Genomic DNA, 18500 nt, shown 5'->3' on the forward strand with positions numbered 1-18500 from the left:
CACCCTGACGAGGCGAGATGGAGAACAATTGAGAAGTTTCACTTTCGACATAGACCGCTATGTCGTGATCGTTGCCGCTCGTCAGACCCTGGCCAAAGAAAATGAGCGCACGACTGAGATTCAATCCACTAGCGGCACCCGATTTCACCAAGAACAATCACGAGCCTCTCTGCCGACAGATCGAGAGGCTGAGAATTACCGTTTTGAGTCTGAAAGTCGTGTCCGGGCTTCATCAGAGGAGGTTGGGGGCTCGCCCGCAGGTACAAAAAGAACTCGTCGGGCAACAACAGAACCCTCCAGCATTCAACACAACCATCCTATACCTTCTAAAACTGAGCCCAACTATGACGAGAAAAACTGTGGCAGTGATCACGAGTCTGACGCTACCCCCGCGACTGGTCTGCTGTGAGCTCGACTGATCTTGGAGGGTCGTTGACCGTCACCTACACCCTAGCAGACATTGAACAAATACCAAGTCACAAACGACCTTTCATTTTTGAGTTTCCAGCAGAGTCTGGCGAAATGTGCATCTTCGGTGCCCTGTGGAATCTTGTACGGTAGCCCAGTCCCCCGGTCGGTTTCTGGCAGATCCTATTAATTCTGATTATTTGAGAAACAACTTAATGGCACACCACTCGCTGGATACCGACAAGAACGATGAAGTATTGATGAAATATACATTTCGAGGTACGTTGAGCTGTTTGGATACCGGTCGGTCTGGGGCCAGGGACGGTATCGTTCACTTGGATTGTGGTATTACTGTGAGACATCAGATCAGGAAATACACTACTGTGACTACTTTACCCCTTACCACTCGCTCTTCGCGCAAGAACTTTTCTTGTAGCTGCTGCCTCAGCGAAGTGACATCTGGAACCTTTACATTAGGGCCGCTTTGTCCAAGATGGTGATTGTGCAAGCCTCAACTGTATTTGGTACCTACCACCTAGATAGTACAATTTTCGGGGTATGACCGTATGCCCCGCCCCTCTTCAAGCTGTAGATTCCCCCGGGCCCCGCATCTTATCTTGCCCAAACCGTCATTTTTCAAGAGAGCCCTTTCCACAATATTCAGCCTTGGAAGTAGATGAAATACATAATCTGCCTATAGACGTGGGCAAAGGCACAGGAACGGCTCTAGCAACATTTCAATCCCGCTGTCAATCTCCTTACAAAAGTACCCAGTCTCGCACAGCAACCCAGCTTCCCAGGTAACGCCTCATCACAAAGATACCACCAGCGCGATGGAGACCACGATGGCGTCCAACGACCAGGCTCAAGTCTTCCAAGGCTCCATGATCTTCTCAGAGACGCCTGAAAAGCTAGCAATGCACGAAAATGCAACCCTAGTAGTCACCAACGGAACCATCACGGCATTCCATGCCATGACCCCAGACTCAATCACCATACCTCCAGGGGCCCGAGTCCACCGCCTCCCGCCAGGCGACTTCCTCATGCCGGGCTTCGTCGACACCCACAACCACGCGCCGCAGTGGCCCATGCGCGGCCTCGGCCAGGGCCTGCACATCCTCGACTGGCTCTCCGAGGTGACCTTCCCCTTCGAGGCCCGCTTCGCCGACGCCGCCTACGCCGCCGACCAGTACCGCCGGACCGTGTCCGACTTTCTCCGCCAGGGCATCACCACCGCCTCGTACTACGCCTCGCGCCACGAGGCCGCCACCAGGATCCTGGCCGACGAGTGCCACCGCCAGGGCCAGCGCGCCCTCGTCGGCAAGTGCAACATGGACGCGCGCTCGCCCGACTTTCTGCGCGACGAGAGCGCCGAGCACTCCCTCCGCGAGACCGAGGCCTGCGTCGCCCACATCCGGGGCCTCGACGGCTGCGCGGCGGCCCACGGCGACGCGGCCCTCGTTCGCCCCGTCTTGACCCCGCGCTTTGCCATCTCGTGCACGCCCGACCTGCTCCGCGGCCTGGGCGACATGGCCAAGCGCGAGAACCTGCCGGTGCAGACGCACTTCAACGAGGCCCGGCAGGAGGTTGACGCAACGCGCGACCTCTTCCCCGAGTTCAAGGGGAGCGAGGCCGATCTGTACGAGCACTTTGGGCTGCTTGGGAGCCAGTCCATCCTCGCGCACTGCACCGTCATGAACGACTATGAGACGAAACGGATCCGGGAACTCGACTGCGGTGTCGCGCATTGCCCCGTCGCCAACATGACGGTGCGTGGCGGGTTTATGGCCGCGCCGATTCGGGACTTTCTGAGGCGGGGCATCAAAGTCGGCCTGGGGACTGATAGCGGCGGCGGCTGGTCCAACTCGATGCTGGTCGTGATGCGGCTGGCCATGATTACCAGTAATGCGCGGGAGGTGTTGACAGAAGGGAAGGACAAGGCCATTTCGCTGGAAGAGGTCCTTTACCTGGCTACAATGGGCGGAGCTAGGGTCTGTGGCCTGGAAAAACGTATTGGAATCTTCAAGGTCGGCAAGGAGTTTGATGCAATTTGGGCAACCGCAGCTCCTGCAAGGGGTGTTCAATCGGCCATGACACCAATGGAGGAGGATGATGGGCTGAGGAGGTTGTTTGAAAAGTTTATCATGACTGGCGACGATCGCAACATCTTGCGTGTATACGTGCGAGGCAGACAGGTGGCTGGCCAAGAGTAGGCTAATATCAGCCTTCGTTCTGATGTCTTTGGTTAGTATACATGTTGACACATCTGCTTTCCAGATGGATACGAATTTGATGCCAAAAAGGGGCTATTGGTTTTGTTGTTAACCTACCCAGTGTCCGGGACATGCTGAAACCATCTTGGAGGAGGACTTGACCTTGACCTATCCCCTCGCAATGGACATATTCCGACGATATTACGAAATTCTAGTCGAGGTCGTGATGCTTTGATGTTGAGGGAAAACGACACTTTGTAGATGTCAAGATATGTAGATAGTGGCATGAACGGGTAGGTTGTCAGATGGGCGCAAAAGCAAGTTGCAATGTGTAACTAGCAGATAGGGTAGATGTTACGGGGGCTGGTGCGTCGGTCAGCAAAGTAATGTCGTATTTGGTCAGCTCATGATAAAGTTAGGCCCTAGATAATTATATTAAGCAAGAAACATTAAAGCAAATAAATCCCAAGAATCTTAAAGCCGGCTCATGATGAACCATTGTCGTGACCTGTGGTTACGTGTAGATACTCTCAGTCCACTGGTTGACCTGCAACCCCGTCTCTGCCATCTCCGCCTCGCTAAGGAACTCAAGTGGCATCCACACCAAGTGTCCCTTGATCTTGTCGAGCTTCTCCCTAACATCCTCGGGCGGGATGAAGCGGTCAAAAATGTGACCGGTCTTGATGCCTTTTGCTGGTCGGAAATGATCGTAGTCTTCAAAGGTTTTGACTAGAAAAGGGAGCGTACCCAAAGTTAGCTAAAATGCCTAGCAATGTGTATCATATCAAGCACAACAGAGCTTACCATGATCGTCAGGGTCTGCGTGGAACAGGTGCCTGAAGATGTCCGTGTTCTCCGTCGCCTGACCGGTCCAGGTCTCCCACAACTTTTCGTCGAGCGGGTCCTCGACAAACTTCCACGTCTCGTCGCCATCACGCACGTCATTCGGCGAGTTCTCTCCGGGCGGCTGCGCATTAGGGTCGTTGCTCGCATCGTGCTCCTGCGGCGGCAGCAAGCCTAGGTGCTCCCTCCACAGGTACCTGCGGAGCGTGGTAGCATGGTACCCAGCCTCGAACGGCTGGCCGTTCATCGTGGATGGGATCCTGTGCGTGTCCTCCATAACAATCGACAGCTCGCTATCGTGGTTACCCTGCTGGCTGCGGTCGTTGAGGTTGCTGCTGCCGCATATCACGACCCTGTCATCTGCAATGAGCAGCTTGGCGTGGATGTAAAGCTCCTCCTGGATCCAGTTCTCTACCTCATCCTTGGGCTCGCCCTCCCACAGCTCCGAGGACAGCGGCCCTGTGCCAGCCATGGCGTGGTGAGCTACAGTGTATGCAGACTTGACTTCCTGCTCCTGCTTGCCCTGCACCTCCTCGAACTTGCGTTTTGCGTCAAGCGCGGCCTCGGCCCCAGGCGTTAGGTGATCCTGTGCCTCGCCTTGACCCAACTGTTCCGCCTCAACTCCCATCTCAGTATCTCGGCCGTCCCGAGCTGCCGCGGTACCATTCACAGCGGTACCGTGCACAGCCGAACCCATGATCTCTTCTGCCTCTGCTCGCTGGACGTCCTGGTACCTAACGCCGGACTCCTCTTCGAGCTGCTTGATACCCGGTGTCTTGTTGAGTCGGTCATAGGACCTCAAGTTGAAAAAGAATATGTATTTGGTCGGGTCGACACCTTCCTTTTTGATCATCTCGAATATTGAGTGCTCGCCTCGACAAATTGACTTGTACTGGTAGTCCATGATGGCTCGCGTGCCGGTCGCAGCATCTTCTCTCAGATCACCTGCGAAACCTGGTACCGCCGGGATTAGGACAATGATGCGGAACTTGCGACCTTCCTTTGCAGCCCGGAGAACCGCGTTGACCATCGCACGGCCGATGGTGTTGTGGATAGGTGACTGCTGATCACCGGTTGCGGTGATGAAGAACTGGTTCTCGATGTAGACGTAATGTTGCGCCTCCTCTATGACCTTGATGTACGCGTTCTGTATGGACTTCTCATTCAGTATGCCACTAGACCAGTCATCACTGGATCGTACCACCTGGGCGTGGACAGTGCCGCGGTTGTTTAGGTTCTTTTCCTCGACGGGCCTCAATGGGTGCAGGACGTAATCGCCAACAGGGTGTTTGGGCCTCTGTACTCCAACCAGGTCCTCATCATCTCCCTGTCTGCCCCTAAGCTCAAGCCAGTCGTAGCGTTCATCTCTCTTGTACTTGTCACGCTTGACAAAGTTCCAGCGTAGCACAAAGTGCTCGGCAATGTCGAACACACAGGGCCCGATGAGACCCATAGCCACATCGTGCCACGGCATGCGCCCGTACTCGACTTTGCCGAGTTCGTTTTGTTTCCAGTCTTCCACGTTCTTAAAGTCCATGATGCGGTTGTTGTTGAAGTCCTGGCCAGGCCAAACTTCATTGGCAACACCTTCGGGATGGGCATCAGCCAGGGCGTGCTGATGGTTATCCCAGCGACCGAAGCAAAGGTCCAGCCCGCCGATGAAAGCCATGGCGTAATCGATGACTATGAACTTCTCGTGGTGTGCCCAGTAGAAGGTCATATCGGCAGCATTCTCAAAGACGTTATGGTCCGGGTGGCGGCCGACTTGGATGTTGCCATAGCCAGGGCTACCCTCGGGGCAGAGAGACAGCAGTGCACGCTTTGTGTGTGCCGAGTTGCATGTCAATGCGGCCTCGACTTCTCGATAGACCTGAACATATATCTTGACGCCCTGCTCCGCCTTGCGCTTCAGCACCCTGTCAAGGCGCCACTCCTGGTTGTGGTAGGGCGGCCGGCGCAAGAAGAGCTCAGGCGACAGCCACCAATCCGCAATGTAGATGGTCTCCTTGGCATTCTCGAGAGCCTCAGAGACGGCCCAACAATAGTCCCGGCCATCAACATACCACTTGATGAGGTTTCCGTCTCGCTCGGGGAAGAAGGAGGTAAATCGGTGGGATTCGCTAATCTTGGTTCGCTTCTCGTCGCAGGCCTTTTCGTGTTCTTCATCGTGCCGGTGTGCCGGGTTGAACTACAAGTCATTCGATTAGTATCCACCGCCTCCAAGACCGCCCAAGCAGATAGTCCAAGCAGGAGGCGCCACTTACAATATTGGCAAACTTGCCAATCTGGTGTCTACGCGTTCAGCCCCAGAGTCAGTACAATATTACTCCCTTTGGAAACGTGGGCAAGCGCCGAGATAGCCGAGCCATGATTCCCATACTTTTTGTGCGTTAGGTGGATCTTCGCATCATGTAGTTTGGTCCCTTCCAGCTTGTCCTTCAGCTCGTGGACCTCGTGCTTCAACTTTTGCAATAGACCAGACATTTTATAGAACTTGCTGCGAGAGCGGTCCTCGCGGTTGGAGCCGTCAGGGTATGGAAACAAGCATGAGACGTAGTAAACGAGCAAGTTGACGGCTTTCTAACCCAGTCTGCAAGCAGTAGTATGCAAATATAGGAAAATCTCGACAGCACGTCGCAGACACATTGGGGGCTGGACAGGGACAAGATACACAGAATAGCTGGAAACCCGCGGCTAGCGGCAGAAAACAGGTTCGCGGCGCTCGTTCTGACTTGGAGAAGAAGCTTGGCGGGGTAAACCTATGACGGCGATGATATGACAACACTATTCGCCAATTGCCGGGGAGAAACAGGGAGGGGTTAACCATGCGCGTTTGGACCTTGGCGGCTTCCGTTTGGATGTGGAGCTGGGTTTTTTCTTGCGCATCCGTGGTCGAATTGCGACCATGCAAGGCAACTGGTCTCGGGTAATCGGCACAAATCTTAGCGTTGCGTCCGGTACACAGCACGTGAACCTGCTGGTCGCGTGCCTACCTCTGATAAAAAAAAGCTCAGCTGGTGCTGTAAATGTCCAACCGTTGGTCAATTGCTTTTAATTGCAGGCTGGAATGATCGCGAGTGCTAAATTGGCGTTGTTCAGCAACGGTTACTGTTACACTCTAGAGGGACAGGGTCATGACAGGGGTGTCGGTAAGCTGTCATTGTACAGCTATGACATCATCAAAAGCATGCCTGAAAGTTGAGACGAATTCATCGCAAGTTGCCCCATCGAGCAGGCATGAACCTGACAAAGTCCTCACTGCAATTTTCGGTAACAAAAGGTTCAGACTAAAAGAAAATGGCAAAGGAGACTTTTCGAGCCTCGGCTTGTAGCTTAGTAACAGTAACACCAGAATACAAGTTTGGCAGGATGTATATAAGGTAGGTAGGTACCTACGGATTTATCTCACAAGTGGTACCTACCACCTACCAGATACTTCTACCGGTATGTACGTAGACCCTAGCTACGATTTAATGCGTGCGGCTGCCATGCGGGAAAAGCGGAATAACTTAAAAAAGAATCGCGGGTGTCAAACTGACATGCATCTCAGAAAAGCCAACACCCAGTGGTCACTTGGCAAATTGCACCTAACAAACACCATACTTGCAAGGCTAATGCGCCTAATGTAACCATCACATGCACAGCGGATCTAGGTCTACCATAGTACTGAATTCAACGCCCGTACCCTCCCTCAAAATCTTTCCCAATGAACTGATCCAAAGACAACTAACCCTTTGTCGGTGGTTCGATGGATCATTTGGAGTGGTGACATTTCAGAGAGAAAAGGAACGTGACGACAAAAAACGTGACGACAAAACGGAGGAGAGCATGCGCAGTCTTGAATTAACTCATCAACAAGTCCACCTAACTAATTGCCTGCAACAAAAACCCAAACAAGATCCCAAAACTCCAAAGCCCACCCATCATGTACCATCAATTGCCAAAGAGAAAAACAAGAGCTACCGCCCAGCGATAAACAACCATGCCTAACAACGCCTTTAGTTGGCGCACAGGATGTTGATACCCTCGGAAAACAGCCCTCCAGCGACGGGGATGGTGAATGAAGCCAGCTTGCCGGCAATCTTGCCAATGATGCCGCAGCCACCGGCCTGGGCGTTTTGCGTGGAGGCAAACTCAAAGATGAGGTCGTCAGGCTGGAGGGCGTCGTCAATGTAGGCGGTGATGCGCATCACAGACGGCACGCGGTGGCCCCAGTCGTGCTTCATGCACTGCGTGGTGCCGGGGCTGGCCACGGCGTTGCGGCAGGGGCCGTCGCAGGTCTGGCCCGAGGCGGCCGCGCGACCGCACGCCGCCTCGGGGACGTGGGCGACGGACTCCTGCCACACGAGACCCCTGCACTCGCTGTACACCTCGTAGCCCGTGTCGTCCGAGACCTGCTTGAGCGCCTCGAAGATGCTGGCCACGAGCCCGTCGCGCATCTCGTTGTTCTTGAGCCCCGGGGTGCGGCCCCAGGCGCCCGTCATCTTGACCTGCACCGAAACGTCGGGGGTGTTTTCGACGGCCGACTTGCACGTCCGGGTGATGGCTTGGTGGGTGCGGTCCGTCAGGATGGAGCGCTCGTTGCCCGGCTCGGCGTAGATGGCGTTGCGAGTCACCTCCATGAGGTCCAGGGTGCCGACGTCCACCATCCTGTCGCTGTAGCGGACCTCGAGCTGGACCGCGGCGGTGGCAACGGCGACGAGGCCAGCCAAAACTGCGCTAGTGGAGGTCTTCATAGTGGTGGTGGTGGTGGTGGTGATAATGGGTTGCAAGGTTCGTATTATTTGAAGTTAATGTGGTGAGGCGTAGTTTTCTTGCCAAATCAGCAAAATACAGTCAAGAAATGAATGAAAGTATGGCAGCTTGCGCCGAAAGAAAGTAGGAACCTTGAGTTGATAGGGACTGGATGCAATGAAGCTTGCCGCTGAGGGAAAGGGGTGACTTTCCTTCCTACTCCCTTGGGGGCGTAATGCCTCTATATACATGGCGGACCATCGCTCTCGCTAAACAAAGGATCTCACGGTATAGCATCGCCAAGTACCGAGTGACCCATTCCTGTTCACGCTAGCATGTATTTTGCCAAAATTGTCAAGTCCCAAGATCTTGTGGTTTTTCCTGCAAACTTGACATTATCTTGCGTAAAAGGCACCCGACGGTTGGGGCCGTACCATGTCTCGAGGAGTGCAGGTGCTGCGGTACAACGCGTGGCGGTTTGGCTTGGCGGGATATTGATGGGATGTTGACTCGCGGTTATTCATGCATTTGTAGTTCTCGGGTAAATCGGAGTTCGTTCCCACCTGGGCCGTGCATCGCGGATCAAGTTGAGACAAGCCCCTTATAGCGAGACGAGAGGATGGTATTTTCTGAATATTCCCATATCCAAAGCTGCCGGTTGTTGGCTTCGTGGCCATCTCAAGGGGGAGATCGTCGCGTCTATTACCTGCCTAGGCAGTTAGGTATTAATTTGACAGTTGACAGTCTTCATCCATCAAGGACGCGCTCTTGCGCCCTATGAGGTCAACTCATGCACTCATCCTCCTATACAACATCCATAAGTAATTTGATGATCTGCCGGCCCAAGCTCCTCCTACATGGAGGTACTTAGATACCTGCACACCTACCCAGGTATGCCGGTACCTATCCAGGCACATGCATTGGCACTTACCTGTCTGATTGTTCCTCCTTTGCTGTTTGTTAGATCTCTGTGACTTGATTATTAAAATCTTTTTTTTTTATCATGCCATCCATTCGGATAAAAAAGTTTCGGTCGATTGCCCAATTACCTACCACAAGGTCACTGCAGTGAGCCTGATTGGCGGGTGAGCCTCCGTCCACTAAAGCTCCAAGCCTGATAGATTTTCAGGTCGGCGGTTCGGGTGGGACGGGAAGGATCGCGGTGCATCCCATGCCATCCATGTCAAGGGTCGCCTTCTCGTCTGAGGTCGAATAAATTTGTGGGGTTGCAGATCCGAGCTTTCTCTACTCTCAGGGATACCACCCAGCAGAAATCCCAGCTTGTAATTTAGATGACAGCAGCCCTACGGCTCTAATGTGCCTTATTCTGTCTATCGTTTTTTAGGTTATGCTTTTGTTCGAGTCATTGGTAAATGTTTCTGTAAACGGCAATTGGTGCATAAAAGTATTTGATGAGGCAATTTACAATAACGAGGTGCCTGCGACAGTCGAGCCATTCGGCGCAATTTGTTTGTTGCAAAAACTCTCAATCGGCCTTTCCAGCATGGGACATCGACCCGCCGCTGGAAGGATGGGGACCTGGGGGCCAAGAGGTCGCCTGCAACACTGCCGAAGGACGTTGTGCTTGGGTACTGTACACGAGATGGCTGGAATACAGGAGAGGGCAATTTTAGCCCACGCATGTAGTTGTTGGCTGAGCGAAAGCTGTGTAAAGCGAGAGACAAAGAAGAAAACAGAAAAAGAGCGAACAAAACCCGTAGGTAGGCAATCTTTAATCCATAGTCGGAAGCGTTCCTACCAATGATGCCTACACGCTACACTGATGGGCCATTCTGGCCTGATACTTTGGTAGGAACTCAAGATAGCACATCACCGGGACCATCACATGATCCGAGAAGCCGATAAACTTTCAGGGAGTTCAAAAAAGAATAAAGAATAGTATCATGTTGGCACCGAAGTGACGCAAATACAGACCAAGGCCGACGCAAAGGAAAGCAGAAGCAGGGTAAATGCATTGCTCAGCCAACAATGCACAAGCGTACTGTACTGTAGACTGTAGTGTAGGTGCACCTCCGCCAAAAAACTCAACATCTCCGCCCCGGTAAGCCGACCTTCCGGCAGTAATCCGCTTACCCCCACCTCGCCAGTTGGTTCCAAAACTCGCCAAGTCGCTACCGCTAGTGGCTTCAGACACATCAAATACCACCTCGGATTCCAGAAATAGAGTCTATTAGGTCCAGTACTGTATCCACCTGATGGGATGCTTAGACCTGTTATGCAAAAAAAGAAGAGAAGAAAAAAACCCAATGAACCTGGTTCCAGTTCAGAACTAACATTAATAATAAGTATCTCTTTGTGCGTGACCAAAAGTGGAAATTACACGCGCTTCAGGTCGATTGAGCAAAGGCAGCTATCCCAAGCTGTGCCCTATAGACATCAGTCCCAATAGGTGCACTATCCTCCCATTTAGCCATCCAATTCTGTACACTGTCGGCAGTGTCATGCATACCCACACTCCTTAAAATGTCCATGGCCCGGCTGCCATGACTCTCTGCGTCTGATGGCCTTTTTAGATCTCTGGCAGACCCAGCAAGAGTAAAGTGAATGAATGCTTGCGAGACAGATGACCCCGAGCCAGATGAACTGGCGTGGCGGTCGAGGTTGGCAAGCAAAGTTTGTAGCAGCCGGTAAATCTTGGGGGCAGATCGCGCATGTGCCATCTCCCAGCGGACAAGGAGAGAGCAACGTTCCAAGGGAATCCCCGCTGCCATATTGCCAAGGGCAATTTCTGGTAATGCGGACGTCCTGGGCCCAGCTTTGTATTGCTCTAGGCTCAGCATGTCATTCACTAGACGCTCGGTGCCGTAAAAATAGCCCTCCGCGACATCCTCTGGGCTCAGGACGCGCAAGTAGCGGATATACCAATAAAGCATCACTGGCGAGCTGGGGCCCAAAATACGATCCCATGTGGCCAAATGACACTGGAAAGCCCTGGCGGCTGTTTGTCTGAGAGCGAGCATGGAGTCCGGGTCTTTCCCCCTGGATATCTCTGCAAGCTTGGTGAGGACATGACGCATAGGATGTGTCTCGGGAGTCACCAGAACAGTGGACATGTCAGCAGCGTGCCGGAGGATCAGTGCTACCACTTCTGGCGCGACGTCTGCCAAGAAGAGAACCGCTTCAAAGAGACAGAGGAGGGCTTCCAATGGTGCTTGCTGGAGGAGGTCCTTTATTTGATCACAGGCATGCTGCATGTATTCCCCCGCCTGATTAGGGTCATTTTCTGTCATAAATAGGTGAATCATCATAACAGAATCCGTAAATGCGATTCCGAGAGGGGTCGGCTGGGTGGCCTTGGCGTAGTCGTCCCTGTCGGGTATTTCCGAGGCGCACGCTCTAGTATCCCATATCACTTCTTCGGCGACCTGGAAGACCGGCGAAGAGGATGGTGGCTGTTGGACTGGCGAAAGGGATAGTCCTAGGGGCATTGGTGGCGTTGGGAATAATGGCTCCCTGTAGTATGGCAATGGTGATGGTGTGCGAATCGTGATGGACAGGCCGTCTTCCCTTGAAGGTGTCCCGGGGTTTTCCATGATACCGCTGCCTTCTTCGAAATTGTCTTCGATAAAGTCATCCACGGAAACCTTCCTGCGTTGCAAATACTTTTGAATGCGCTCAAAGTCAACTGGACGGCCATTGATCTCAATGTGACTGTCTTTGCCCTCGGCCTCCCTCCTCTTTTTCTCCAACAGGACACGCTGCACATCCGATTCGCGGTTGTATTTGATCAAGCCCCATTGACTTAGTCGGTGCTTGTACATTCGTGAGCTACTCTTATTAGCTATGACTGCCATTGACGAAGCTCAGGATGCTTTTCCCTCCTCTTTCCCCGAGGATTGTATAGAGTTGGGATGCATTCATTCAACTGGGTCAGGATGCTACCCAGCATATGACCCTGAAATTAGGAAGCATGCAATACCGACGAGATGAGAGAAAGTGGACCTACTTGGCGACAAAATCATGCTCCCGCTTCATAATCTCAACAATGTCATTGAGCTTTCTGCCCTCGTCAATATACAGGCGTTTGATGGTGGCCCGATGTTGCTCCCAATTTTGTCGGCGAAGCTCCCGCTTCTTTGAGCGTTGGTTGGCGGATTCGTTGGATTTGCGGAGGTCCTGGTCGGATGATGACCCCGCGCCTGGGTCTGGCAAACCACCCTCTTGGGAGCTGGAACCCATTTCGTCGGTTGGAGAGTGCAGAATAAGCTCGGGAGCAAAGTAAGAGGATTTGAGGGATTTGTCTGACAGATGACAATCCGAAACCTGGAATCGACAGCTGAGAGGCGAAGCCATTTGAGACATGGCACATGAATGGTGGGTGATGGCCTAGGAAGAATTTGGGAATTTCAACGGTCATATAAGAACTGCGGCAGGTTGACGTTGTAGACAAGTAGCCTAAGTGGTTATATGAGTGGTCTCCGGATTGTTCCTTTCTGTCTTGGGGAGTGCACAAGAACCGTGAAAGCAGCTTTTGGCTCGGCTACGAGAATTGAACCAGGGGTGAGTTGCGGCCCAAGAAATCATCGAGCTTCACAGCCACGGGTCGTGAGATTTGATTATCCGCATCGAGGAGAAAGACTGTCAATGGCGTGAGGAAGCTTCCGCAAGCTTGATCTCAATATAGGAAGACATGTCATGGAGAGATGGGGGCGGCGCAGCTTCGAGCGACCGCAACCGTCTGCGCTGAGCACCACATCTAGCACCACTCCGAGTCCCACCCTCAGAATTCATCGCTGCAAAATAGAAGCTTGGCGGCGGGTACAGTAAAAGGTAAGGCTGAGGAGCGAGCGTTGACAGACGAACATGCTCCCATACCATACCCAAGGGCAATGACAAAAGTACAATTTTGAATGCCAAGTAACGAACATTGGAACCTGAAGCGGACGGCTCGGATGATTGACGTTCTGATTGGTCCTTTTAAAGTGGAGATATATTCACGTGATCAAGCATCTGCGAAAGCTTTGCGATTTTCCGCGGCGTGGTATACATTGTAGGAAGGGGCGACAGTATGGTACGGGCCTGCCTCCACTGGCAATCAATCACATTCTAACCGAGAACGGGCCCCCAGCATTTATTTCCAGCTGGACGGTCTCTAGCTTTGCTTGCCCCCAGGACCATACCATTGTCGTTCGCGCAAGCAAGCATCCAACTAACCTTACCTACCAGCTAAGCTAAGCAGCTAAGGTGCCTTACCTACCTTACTCTGTACAGCTATCACTCCACCGTGAATTAATCCAAGCACCCTGTTTCGTTTCAGTCCCCCGGAACCGTTCTGCTTCAAGCGACGGATAAATCCACTTTGGAAGAGTACTCCGCCACACACACCACAGCGTCACGACCCTTTTGCGACATTTCTGCGAATAGCCTCACTGGTTATTCTGCTGCCTAGCACACCCAAATCCCGACTTGCTGCTCTGCATGTCGACACGCGTACATGCAAGGTTCGAGCGTGTGCAGCTCAGCGCCATTGACACAATTCCCCACTTCGGATTTTTTTTTTGTTTCTTCCTCGATCGACAGAAGGTTGCGGGAAATCCCTTGGCCAGAAGCAGATAACCTACCTTCTCGAACAAGTCTTTTTTCAAGGCAGCAGCAATAAATAAAATCCCATCCTCTGCACATGACGCGTACCCTGCCCTGGAAGCGCAACGCGTCTTCCATCTCTGCACCGAAGAATGCTGTCACCCCTCCATCCAAACGTCCGGCGGCTGTCGACCCACATGTCAGCGGGAGCCCGACGTCACATCCGCCAAGGCCCGTGACAGGAGATGAGGAGGCGCAGTCTACCTATCCGCCGTATCGGGTTCCTGTAATCAAAAGTAAGTAAGGCGTTTTGCGAGGCATTCGTTGACCTTCACCCGCTTGTTTTTTTCCCGTCGATAGGGTATCAAAGATTCACGGCGCTTTGCTGTTTCTAGTTTCTAATTCTAAAAAGCCAGAGCGCTCCCAATCATCTTCACCCCCGCCTGCTCCACCGGAAGAAAGGTGAGCACACAGAATCTTCTGTAGTTAAATTAAAAGAAGCCATGGAACGACGTGCCAAGAAAGATACGATCAGTTATTGTTGACTGACTCTGGCTGGTTTTGCAGGTTTATGATTAGTGGTGTCGATGGCGACGACATATGGCGTATGGTGGAGGATGAGTTCCTCTCCGTGGCAGGCGCTTTCACTGCGCATCTTCACAGGGCCGAATACAAAAGGCTCAAGCGTGTGGCAGAGTCCCAAAACGCCAAAACAATCAGCACGATCTCTAGGCCAGTGGCATGCGACAGGACTGATACAGTCAAACGACGACAGGATCGGGAAGAGCTTGAGCGACGTCAAGGTGGGGCCATCAAGCGCATGCGAGCTTCTAGTGATGGAAAGAACTCCAATGAAAGCGATGACGATGACGGACCAAGTCCTTGGGCCGGTACCGCCCTGCAGGGTCTCATGGATAGCCCCAGGAAGAAGGCCCCTCGTTTGATCAGTGACGTTATCAAAAAGACCACTATTACCAAGCCTCCAATGTTTCGAAACGCACAGCGATCAACAGCAAACCAATCGGGGAACCTGTACCGCAATACGAGGCCGAGCTCTCTGGAACCCCACCGCACCCAGGGTTCATCGCCAAGGGTCCGACGAGGCGCAGTCAACGATGATGAGCAGACAACTCAGAGCGAGGACGATAGCGACGATGATTTGGATGCAGCCCCTACGCGTCTCGCCCTTGACCGCAAGCACGCGCACTCGCCTGCAGATGCAGACAGCCGCCGGCGCTCCAACGCATCCCACACCATTTCTTTTGGAGATAGCGGCAGCGCGAACACTCGCCAGCGCCCAGCCAATAGGGAATCACTAGGCACACCTGCGTCTCCCGTGTCGCGGCCGCGCGTAGATCAGGACGATTCGGACTCGTCGGGTGGGATTTTTGCACGAGCCAGGAAGCGAAGGGAGCGCCTTCGCGGACAGCAACGGAGTGAACAAGCACCGGGGAATCCACCGACGGGTCGACAAGCAGAAAAGAGCAAGGATACAGCGCTAGATATCGTACCTTCTTTCATTTAAAGAGGATGATGTTAGAAAGGCGTAGACACCTACATGGAGATGGGCGTCCTTATCAAGCAGCGACTTCAGTAGTCGGTAATCATTTTGGGGTCGCGCCCAATATTAATACATATGGACGTGAGGTCCATATACCTGAACTTCTATGCAAACCCGTCCTGCCCTGTTCCACAACGCCGACCCAAACGAGACTGTTCTAACCAAAGCTTGACCTACCAACCTGCCCAGCTATTTATATGACGTTTGTCCCACTTGAACTTTTTCACGCTCAAAAAGCACTCAGTGGGGACGCAGACTGTGTATGGTAAAAATGATTGCTGACTATTGAGAATGGTTGCTTCATAAGAACACCCTTGGTAACGAAACCATGGCGGGCTATTGCATACCATAACACAAACCTCTAGGAGCTCTCAACAATTACAACAACGTGGTTTTCCATCTAAGAGTGCTTCACGGCAGGATTTCCATGCGTCGCAGCCATGGGATCCTCGACCAGCACGCTGCAGTTCCGCTCCTGTGTCGACAGGGCCACATCCAGCGCCGGGTTCGACTGGAAAAAGTTGACCGGCTTGAGCCCGACAACCATCTTCTCGCACGGCATGACCGGCCAGTCCTCGACGCGCGGGTTATGGGTCGACCCAAACGTGTGCCAGACCACGATGTCCCGATCCCTGACGCCCCGGTCATCCTCGGCCCGCTTGTTAATCCAGGACGAGATCCCCTCCCCGCCGGCCGATTGCATCGTCCAGCGCCCCGCGGGGAAGAGCTCCTCGTCCGAGTGGCGCGTCACCCACACGGCGTGGGATGCGTACTCGGACCGCCGCGCGTGGAACGAGGTCGGGTCCGCGAGGAGCAGCTGGCTGTAGCACGGGAGGAGCTTGAAGCCGACCCCGCCGCCCGCGACGGGGTTTTTGACGTTTTCGTTGACCATCTTGAAGGTTCGGTTCTTGGTAAAGTCCAGATGCAGTCCGCGTTCCGTCTCCACGACCTGCGAATCCGTCCCAAAGCCCATCCCGTACGGGTTCCTGTCGCCCGGGGGCATCGGGCGCGTCTCCTCGACCACCAGGGAGTTGGCGCGGCCGTCGATCGCGGGGTCGATCCGCAGGCAGAAGAGGTGCTGGTGGCAAGGCGCAAGCACGCCCGGGGCCACGACCGTGCCGTACCGGGGAGGGTTCGGCTCGTCGAGGTCGATGGGCGCAGTCGATACGATTCCCGTGGCGCGCACCTCGTAAAAGATACTCCCGTCCTGATGGAAATTCCACATAAAGATGTACTCGTAATTGCTCACCGTGATGATGGTTTGAAGCACCAGCACCCTGGAGCGCGTGACGACCGCGTTGCCGGTCCGGTAGTTGGTGTGCTTCCACAGAATCCCGTCGTCGACCTCGTGGCAGCAGACGACGTTGGGCATCAGCAACGGGTCGCCGGACGCGGTGGATAGCCAGCCGTCAAAGTACTTGATGTGGCCCAGGCAGTCGCACCCCAGCTTCAGGTTGTTGGCGTTGATGCCTGCGCCGTCGCTGCCGAGGTCAAATGCGCCCTTGCGGGGATAGGGGCGACGAGGATCGGCGTACGGGACAAACATCTCGGAGAGGGATAGCCGGTAGAAGAGGCTCCGATTGCCTCGCGGTAGTTGAAGCTGATGCGCATGGAAAACTTCTCCCAGCTGATGTGGTTCCCATCGACTGTGAAAGAGGGTCCCTCCGGTTGATTGACATGATAGGGTTTTGTCGATTTCCGATGACCTTTGACGAGGTCTGGGTGGTATTCGCTATTAGTGTGGATTTTGCGGTGGTCAAATGGCTTCTTGTGCTCGGTGGTGATCTTGTCGTCGGCGCCAGAGGGCAGGCGGTAGATTTTGGTGACCTCGAGATTGCCAGACACCTCGGCGCAAAGGTCTAATGGATACGCATAGTAATTGGCATCATCGTGATCGGAAAGGCGCATATAAAACCAGGCCTGACCGAGGGTTCAGGGTTAGCGGTTGCTTGCTGCGAGACTTTTATTTTGGTGTTTTCGGGGGTTTATTATACCATCGCCACTCTTTCGGTCATATCATTTTCTCCATCCGTGGCATAACTCCATGGCTCTACAATGACAGTCGCACCTCCAGGAAGGTCGAGTTGCTTGATCTCATCTTGGACTCTGGGATCTGCCAGGGTTGCTTCGGCAACATTCTGCATGAACACTGTATCGCTGAACGAATGTCGACCAACAAGTTTCTCGTTCTTGACAATCTCCTCCGCGTCGAGATTAACGATTATATCATGCAACATGTTCTGAACAAAGACCTGCACCCTTGCGAGCCGGTCAGGGCGCTTGTTTGACGAGGTTTTGCTCGAAGCCTCGGCTTCCAAGAAAGTAATCATCTCATCTTTGGCAGGCTCCTGTAAAGTGATAGCCCGGAAAGCGAGCTGTGAATCGACATGGGCTTTGCGAACTATGCTGGCTGCCTAGGTAGGTCTGGATGTCAGTAAGGCAGAGCTGCTTGAGGTGACCCTCAAATTATCGGCACCAACATGAGCTATCTCTTGGGGTCCAAGAGGGTCGAAAGGGTGAGATGGGCGTGTTGTCATTGTCGATCGAGAACAGGAAGTCGGCTAGGCACTCGCGAGACAAAAATGACAGCGGATTTTGGATGGAAATGGGAATTTTATTTCTTTTGGTCAAATATTCAAATGAGAAGAAGGTGTCTTCTATATTGGAGCAGAAACACAATCTATCCGGAGGGCAGTTTTTGATAGCGGCCAATCCGGCTCCGATTCCTCGGCATGTGGACGGAGCAGACCGACCTGATGCGGGGTATGCGATAAGTTGTTGGGTTTACTTGGTTACCTTGTACGTTGGAGAACACTAAACATGCATGCTGCAAGCATAAACAGGGAGAGAAGCGATAAGATGAGGCGTGGGCAATAATTGTCCTAACCACCTACCTACTTTATTACAATTATACCAATTACCGTGTACTGTGTGGTGACTTACCTACCCACTTGATAAGAACTCTGGAGCTTCGACCGTAATTGTTTTGCAAGTGAGATCATATATGATCTGTTGGAGTGTATGTTCCGAACTGCTCGCTGGAAACTGCTGAAACGTTTTCGAGTGGGCTGGCAAGTTGCGCCTGTCTCCCCGCCTCCCTAGCTGCAGATTCGTACGTCAAGGTCTACCCGTGATGAAAATATAAATAGGGGAAGCGTTTATTCGATTCTATATTTTAATGGCCATGCTCAAAGTGA

At 53.1% G+C, this 18500-nt stretch overlaps 6 protein-coding genes across 6 annotated transcripts; 2 read left to right on the forward strand and 4 right to left on the reverse strand.

Annotated features, from left to right (window-relative positions):
- Positions 1-1005: 1005 nt before the first annotated feature.
- Positions 1006-3105, forward strand: MGG_13308 (guanine deaminase). Its single transcript, XM_003712070.1, has one exon. The coding sequence runs from the start codon at positions 1242-1244 to the stop codon at positions 2619-2621; it is 1380 nt and encodes a 459-aa protein (XP_003712118.1). The 5' UTR covers positions 1006-1241; the 3' UTR covers positions 2622-3105.
- MGG_05804 (phospholipase D p1) lies at positions 2993-6301 on the reverse strand. The gene is made up of 4 exons (XM_003712071.1): positions 5845-6301; positions 5729-5756; positions 3426-5652; positions 2993-3350 (listed from the first exon to the last, which is right to left on the reverse strand). The coding sequence occupies exons 1-4, from the start codon at positions 5946-5948 to the stop codon at positions 3136-3138; spliced, it is 2574 nt and encodes an 857-aa protein (XP_003712119.1). The 5' UTR covers positions 5949-6301; the 3' UTR covers positions 2993-3135.
- A 982-nt stretch (positions 6302-7283) lies between these two features.
- Positions 7284-9200, reverse strand: MGG_05805 (uncharacterized protein). The gene is made up of 2 exons (XM_003712072.1): positions 9130-9200; positions 7284-8904 (listed from the first exon to the last, which is right to left on the reverse strand). Exon 2 carries the CDS (start codon positions 8198-8200, stop codon positions 7463-7465), a length of 738 nt encoding a protein of 245 aa, XP_003712120.1. The 5' UTR covers positions 8201-8904; positions 9130-9200; the 3' UTR covers positions 7284-7462.
- Positions 9201-10058: 858 nt separating this feature from the next.
- On the reverse strand, positions 10059-13067 carry MGG_05806 (uncharacterized protein). Its single transcript, XM_003712073.1, has 2 exons — positions 12166-13067; positions 10059-11987 (listed from the first exon to the last, which is right to left on the reverse strand). Exons 1-2 carry the CDS (start codon positions 12519-12521, stop codon positions 10547-10549), a joined length of 1797 nt encoding a protein of 598 aa, XP_003712121.1. The 5' UTR covers positions 12522-13067; the 3' UTR covers positions 10059-10546.
- Positions 13068-13339: 272 nt separating this feature from the next.
- On the forward strand, positions 13340-15267 carry MGG_05807 (uncharacterized protein; the record flags this gene model as incomplete). Its single annotated transcript, XM_003712074.1, has 3 exons — positions 13340-14038; positions 14159-14204; positions 14310-15267. Exons 1-3 carry the CDS (start codon positions 13840-13842, stop codon positions 15265-15267), a joined length of 1203 nt encoding a protein of 400 aa, XP_003712122.1. The 5' UTR covers positions 13340-13839.
- A 301-nt stretch (positions 15268-15568) lies between these two features.
- On the reverse strand, positions 15569-17940 carry MGG_05808 (peroxisomal copper amine oxidase). Its single transcript, XM_003712075.1, has 4 exons — positions 17784-17940; positions 17298-17717; positions 17017-17223; positions 15569-16930 (listed from the first exon to the last, which is right to left on the reverse strand). Exons 1-4 carry the CDS (start codon positions 17838-17840, stop codon positions 15704-15706), a joined length of 1911 nt encoding a protein of 636 aa, XP_003712123.1. The 5' UTR covers positions 17841-17940; the 3' UTR covers positions 15569-15703.
- Between the last annotated feature and the right edge of the window lie 560 nt (positions 17941-18500).

This window comes from Pyricularia oryzae, chromosome 3 (assembly GCF_000002495.2).
Source record: "Pyricularia oryzae 70-15 chromosome 3, whole genome shotgun sequence".
Lineage (NCBI taxonomy): Eukaryota > Fungi > Ascomycota > Sordariomycetes > Magnaporthales > Pyriculariaceae > Pyricularia > Pyricularia oryzae.